The sequence below is a fragment of the Tachyglossus aculeatus genome, chromosome 3, assembly GCF_015852505.1.
Source record: "Tachyglossus aculeatus isolate mTacAcu1 chromosome 3, mTacAcu1.pri, whole genome shotgun sequence".
Lineage (NCBI taxonomy): Eukaryota > Metazoa > Chordata > Mammalia > Monotremata > Tachyglossidae > Tachyglossus > Tachyglossus aculeatus.
In genome coordinates this window covers 49,874,230-49,880,972 of record NC_052068.1, presented here as the reverse complement: position 1 = coordinate 49,880,972, position 6,743 = coordinate 49,874,230, and the positions used below count along the sequence as shown (strand labels likewise).

Genomic DNA, 6,743 nt, shown 5'->3' with positions numbered 1-6,743 from the left:
CATGGGTTCTAATCCCGGCTCCGCCACTTGTCTGTTGTGTGGCCTCAGGCAGGTCACTTCACTTTTCCGTGCTTCAGTTACCTCGTCTGTAAGATGGGGATTGAGACTGTGAGCTCCATATGCGTGGCTCAGAGAAGCAGCATGGCTCAGTGGAAAAGAGCACGGGCTCTAGAGTCAGAGGTCATGGGTTCAAACCCCAGCTCTGCCAGTTGTCAGCTGTGTGACTTTGAGCAAGTCACTTCACTTCTCTGTGCCTCAGTTACCTCGTCTGTAAGATGAGGATTAAGACTGTGAGCCCCACATGGGACAACCTGATCACCTTGTAACCTCCCCAGTGCTTAGAACAGTGCTTTGCACATAGTAAGCACTTAATAAATGCCATTATTATATTGTTATTACATGGGACAGGGACCGTGTCCAACCTGATATGCTTGCATCCACCCCAGCGCTTAGTCCAGTTCCTGGCACATGGTGAGCGATTAACACATACCAGAATTATTATTATTATTATCATGGTGTTTAAAGAATCCGCCAAAATTCTGCAAGTCTCCAAACCTTGGCGAGGCAAATAGAGGTAATTCATATAGAAATTACTATGGTTCTACTGTACCTTTTCCTTTCCTGTGAAGAGGAAATTGTAGTATTACTAGATAAACATTTACACTGCCCACGTGCGCACCTGAGAAGCCGTGCATTCCATCTAAAGACCGAGTGAGAGAGAAGTCCAGGTGATAACTGAATCAGGGTCTCTCTGCTATGTGGCCCTCCGTGAGAAAATTGTGTGACTCATTAGAATCAATTTGGGGATTTGAAACTCCGATTTAGTAGTCATGGAAAATAGTTATCATTGTGGTGTCTGTTAAGCATTTCCTATGTGAAAGGGCTGTGATAGCCAAAAGATAGTTGGGACACGGACGGTCCCAACACAAGGAGGAGGGAGAACAGGGTTCATCCCCTTCCTTTTCCAGATGCAGAAACTTAAGCAAAGGAGAAATTGTGACTTGCCCAAGGTCTCCCAGCAGGCAAGCGGTGGAACTGGAGTTAGGGCCAGTTACCCTACCAGGTCGGCGCCCTTTCCACTCGACCAGGCTGCATCCCTGATTGTGAGCCCAGGTGGAACAGGAGTCGTGTCTGATCTGTGCTCAACACAGTCGTTGGCACATAGTAAGCGCTTAAATCCCAAAGGCAGCTACTGGGCGGGGGTGGGGAGGAAGGGGCCTTCTTAATTTTAATCCTATCCTAGGGAGGATAAATTAGGAAAGAATGGTAGAAGCCACCTGCTCCAGACGGGGGTGGCCAAACCAGTCGGTAGAAGGATACAATAGCTTGTCTGTACATTAGCAGGGGGAGCGGGTGATGGAGTATGTTGCCCGCATACGTGTGGTGAAATCCCTCTGGGCATCCTTTAAATTGGGCCGAGGAACTTTGACTAAATTATTGGGAAAATGATGCCTGAGCTTGTTTTGATCAGATAATGCCATCCACCCCTGTGGGTATTTTTTCTTGGAGCTCCAATGCTAATACCCCTAAACAGCCAAAAGAATGGCTTCTGTGACAAAGGTCTTCAGAGCAGGGTGTATTTAACTGGCTCTGAAAGTAGGAGAGAAATGAGTCCAGGGGTAATTCCTGTGGCAACCCACTAATAGTGTCATCAATGGTGTCTGAGCGCGCTTTTGATCTAAATGGGAGATAGCACATTTCAAAAAGTTTTTTGCGGTTGTCGTAGACTAATCCTGGAAACTGAAAGTTGTTTCCAACCCGACTGCACCGCAACACTTTCCACAAAGCCGCATTTCGTCTGTGCTGCCATCTCCGATCGCAGTTCTGAAAGCGACTTCAAATGTGCAGCCCCTGAGTGGCCACTTGTTTATAAGTGTTTATTTTCCGGAGCCCACTCAGGAAGAACTGGGGCTGGGGGGCGGGGGGGGGGGTAGATAGAGAGAAAGAAGGCGGTGTAATTACATTAGAGAACGGAACAATGAGTCAAAGCAATGCTGCCATATTTTCACACTAATATAGAGGGGAAATCCCCCGTACCTAACTTCTGATTTTGTGGCGATAATATTGGGAGGTAGGATTTCCCAAGGGGCATTATGTGCAGGAAAGGGCCTTTTGGGGGCCAGGATCTTTTAAAATAACTACACTGGTAGGGCAAAATCTAAAGACCCATTAGCTTCCAGATTTCGGTTGTCTGTTCTTGGATAGAAGAGCTAATCCATAAATGAATCCAATGTGGAGCAGAGCCTTCGCTAGCAAATCCGAGATAAAGTATTTCTACAATAGCCATATATAACACGAATGGAATAACCTACCCTGGACTGAAGCTGAAGCTTGTGTGTGTGGCCGGGGGGCGGGGGGGGGGGGGGGGGGATTGGCGCGAAGAGAGGCGGAGTTTTAGCTTTAATTAATCGTCTCTCTCGCCTTTCATACATGATTTGAGCAATGAAGATATTGTTGAAAAGTATTTATTTACACTATAGTCATAAACAAACCATCCATTATCTGAGTTCCAGTTAGTGGTTTTGCATTATTAGAATAAACCATTTTATATTTCCACAACTATTCAAGAGCTAATAACCGAATCGGTCGGCCCTTGCAACATTATTTACATTCTTATCTGAAATTTTACTAGAAAGGCAACACTTTGAAGTCACAAAACAGAGTGTACAAAAATATAGTTTCTAAAAAAAATCCGCATATTAATAGGCAGAAATTTACAGCCATAATAAAACCAGGGAGTGAGTTTTGTTTCTTCGGTCGTTCGTTAGTAAGGCAACCCATTTACATGCAGACACTGAGACATTGTCTACATCACACAAGGCACCAAGGACACTTCAACACAACGGCATGCATCCTAGTATCTGAGAACCTATGTACATCCCCCTTTTAAATAAGTTAGTTAACCTCTGACTTGGAATTCGATAGATCTAGGCCTTGCTTTTTTTTTTTGTCCAAAGATTGAGAACTCCGAGAACAGCGCACATCAAAAATACGCAAAATCTGAATGAATATACACTGCAAAAATAGGCATTTGAACTACTCGAACTACTTAAAAAGGAGCAGATATTGCCATGTCCATCCCAGCAGATTGCACTTGTGTTCTCTAAGTTGACCCTCCTCCGTATTGCTTCCAGGGCGGAGGTTTTCCCCGACGCGCTCTGTTTCACCGTCCAAAGGGCCACGGACTGGCGGGGTCAGTCCACGCTTCTCACCGCCCCCCGTCCCCGTCTCCCTCCCCCCACCAAGCGATCCCTAAAGCCATATAAAGTGCACACGGGTTGAGTTTTCCCCGGCCGTCCCCGTTTCTCGAAGGCAGGGGCAGTCTCCGGGACCTGTTGCCAAGGCAGCCCGGGGTCGTTCTGGTCCTGCCCCCCGACCTCGACGGCGGGGGCGCGGAGGGGCGGCTCAAAACTCACAACCGATCTCCCGTCCTTCGAAGGGCCGGCCCCTGAGGGTGCCACGGCCCCAGCTGGTCCGAGACGGGGGTGGAGAGGGGGATGGATGCAGGGGGTAGGGGGGGAGCCAAGTTTCGGGGAGAGCCGGCGGGCAGGGGGTCAGTGCAGCCCTTCGAGCCGCGCAAGGAGGTGCGGGGAGAGGCAGCCGGTGGTAGTAGTGTTTGCGCAGCTCCCAAACCCAAGAGGGGGGACGGGGCGAGCTCAGGGCGTCCGGGTCCGAGAGGGGCAAGGGGGGAGCGGGCCGGTCCCGATGGGTGGGAGGCCTCCTCCTCCTCCTCCGCCCCCTGCTCCCGTCCCGCCGCCCAGGGGGCCCGGGCCGGGCTGCAGCCCGGCCGAGGGCCTCTCGCAGGACCGGCCGGCGTTGGACGCGGGTGCCACGGAGGCCGAGGACGGGGCAGGGGCGCTGCCACCGCAGCCACCGCCGTTCTTCCTCTCCTTCTGGCGCAGGTGGATCTTGGTGTGCCGCTTCCTCTCGTCGCTGCGCGCAAACTTCCTCCCGCAGTAGTCGCAGGCGAAGGGCTTCTCGCCCGTGTGCGTGCGGATGTGGGTGGTCAAGTGGTCGCTGCGGCTGAAGTTGCGCATGCAGATGCGGCACTGGAAGGGCTTGTGGCCCGTGTGGATGCGGATGTGGCGGGTCAGCTCGTCCGAGCGGCTGAAGCGGCGGTCGCAGCCCTCGGCCGGGCACGGGTAGGGCCGCTCGTGCACCGGCGTCTTGCTGGGCCGGTTGGGGTATTTGCGGGGCCGCAGGATGGGCCGCAGGGGCAGGTGGTGCGGGTTGTAGGCCGAAGAGGCGGAGGAGGAGGAGCAGCCACCGCCGCCAACGCCCCCACCACCACCGCCGCCGCCGCCGGGCAGGCGGGCCCCCCCGTCGCCGGTGCCCGGCCCCGCGCCCGGCCCGCTGAGGTTGAAGTTGCGGATGGTGGAGAGCGGGGTGAGCGGGGGCGGCACCCGCAGCGAGTCCAGCGGGCAGGGGAAGGGCTTGCGGTCGGCGGGCCCGTGCAGGTCCCGCTGGCACTGGGCGGGGAAGAAGCCCGGGTAGTCGGGCAGCAGGGGGAACAGACCCTGCTCCGCCGCCGCCGCCGCCGCCGCCGCCTTCTGAGACGGGTAGGACGGCGGCGGCGGGTAGGCGAGCGACGAGGAGGCCGCCGACGAGCCGGCGGCCGACAGGTAGGCCGAGGGGTCCTGGTACAGATCGCCCGCGCAGCCCGAGTACGGGGGCGGAGGAGGAGGAGGAGGAGGGGGAGGAGGAGGAGGAGGAGGGGGCGGCGAGTACAGGTGGTCCAGCTCGGCCTGGCTCTGGGCCATGGCGCACACCCCCAGGGGCCCGGCGGCCAGCCCGCCCGGGGAGCCCGAGGAGCCGCCGGACGGGGCCGCCGAGGCCGGCGGGGCCACCCCCTGCAGGATGCCGGCGCTCACGATGTTGATGATGCCCTCCGGGTAGCAGCTGGCACCGGGGTACTGGGGGTCGATGGAGAACTTGCCCATGTAGGTGAAGGTCTGGTTGCGGGGCGCCGACACGGGGGCGAAGCCGCCGGGGTAAGGCAGGTCCAGGGCCCTCTTCTCTCCGGTCATGTCAATGTTGATCATGCCATCTGGACGGACACAAGCGCCGTGGCCAGGGCCGGCGGGGTCAGCCCGGAGTCCTCGACCCGCTTAGTCCTCGGCCTCCCGACGACCCTCGCCCCCTCCCCAAGCCCCCCTCCCCGCCCGGGGGGGGAGGGAAGCCCTGGAGCCCACCCCCAAAACGGCTCGCTGTGATTGATCGTAGTAGATTTCAGTTTGCTCGACGCCTCCGCAGCCCTTTCTCCCCGCGCTCCTCTCTGGCCAGGAATTACCTCGGGAGACGGGCTGGTCCCGTCCCCCTCCCTCCCCGTGTCCCCCTCCTCGTGTCCCCCTCCCTCCGCGCGTCCCCCTCCCTCCACGTGTCCCAGGTCTCTCCCGCCCAACGGCGGATGGATGGGAAGGGGGAGGCGGCGGCGGAGGAGGTGGGAAAGTGGTGCCCAGCGGCGGGGGAGACGATGGGCTCCGGACTCCCGTCTCCCGCCCCCACTCATCCTCTCTTTCTCACTCTCTCCCCCCCCCCCCCCACCCCTCGCCGCTCATCTGCCGGGCGGGGGAGGGTTGCCCGGGGGCAGCGCGGGGGCACCGGGAAGCCAGCTGCCGGTTGCTCTCCCATCGCCAGGGAAACGGGCGCTCCCCGCCTTTGGCAGGCAGAGCCCAGCCTGGGCCCCGGGCCTGGCTCCCCTTGCCCACCCCCTCTCCCTCCCGCCGGGGAGGAAGCTCCGGGGAGCCCGGGAGAGGGGGGCGTTTGCCCCCTCCTTCCCCGGGTGAGCAGGGTCATTCTGGTCCTGCCACCCCCCGCCCAGGCTTCTTTCCTCGCTGCTGCTGCTGTTCCCCCCCCCCCGCCCCCGACTCTTCCCAAACTTCCCCACCCTCCTGCAGAAGACGGATGCCCACGGCCCTCCGCCCCCGGCCCAGCGGCTCCGCGCCCGGGCATCGATCTCCCCAGACCTGGGGAGAGGGAGGGGAGCCCCGCCACGCGTATCTGCCAACCCTGTCCCTGTCTTGCCTGAAGTCAGCCAAAGAAACTCTGCCCCGCACTCAGGGGCACCCAGAGTCCCGCGTACCGCTCCCCCTTCCCCCCCACGCCCCCCCACCATCCAACACACACTCAGATCCACTCACATACATGCACACACGCACACTACACCAACACACCCACATTCGCTCGCCCTCTCTCTCTCGTTCACACAGAGACACCCAGGCAATCCCCCCACCACCCCCGCCCCCCGTGCCAGGCCCATCTGCAGCGCCTTACCTCCGGTCACCCCGTTCATCTGGTCAAAGGGTCCTAGATCGGCATTGGGGAAGATGGTCACCGAGGTAGCGGCGAGGTCCTCCACGGGATAGATGCTGTCAGAGAGCTGGTGCACAAAACCACTGAGAGTTACTGGGATTTTGTCTACGGTCTTGGCGGTCATCATTTGGTCCAACTCTCAACCTGGAGACCCAACTCCCCTGCAACCTGGAGGGTCAGCGAAGCCCTCTGGGGAAGGGGGGTGTGGGTTTGGTTTTGGGGAGGGGATTGGTTTTCCCCCTCCACTCTTAAAAAATAGTCATCGAACTACCCAGAAAGTAAAAAAAAATAATAAAAATAAATAAAAAAAGAGAGATGGTTTTGCCACCGACTGTCTTCTGTTTGAATTCGCTCTGCTAACAGCTCGGGAGTTGCTGGTGTCGTGTTGTTACAACAGTGTGTCTGTCCCCGTGCAGAGCTGTAAATCACTT

General features: G+C 57.8%; 1 protein-coding gene across 1 annotated transcript; it reads right to left on the bottom strand.

The window, feature by feature from the left end:
- Nucleotides 1–3,656: 3,656 nt before the first annotated feature.
- On the bottom strand, nt 3,657–6,537 carry EGR2 (early growth response 2). Its single transcript, XM_038743383.1, has 2 exons — nt 6,274–6,537; nt 3,657–5,047 (listed from the first exon to the last, which is right to left on the bottom strand). Exons 1-2 carry the CDS (start codon nt 6,437–6,439, stop codon nt 3,657–3,659), a joined length of 1,557 nt encoding a protein of 518 aa, XP_038599311.1. The 5' UTR covers nt 6,440–6,537.
- Nucleotides 6,538–6,743: the final 206 nt, after the last annotated feature.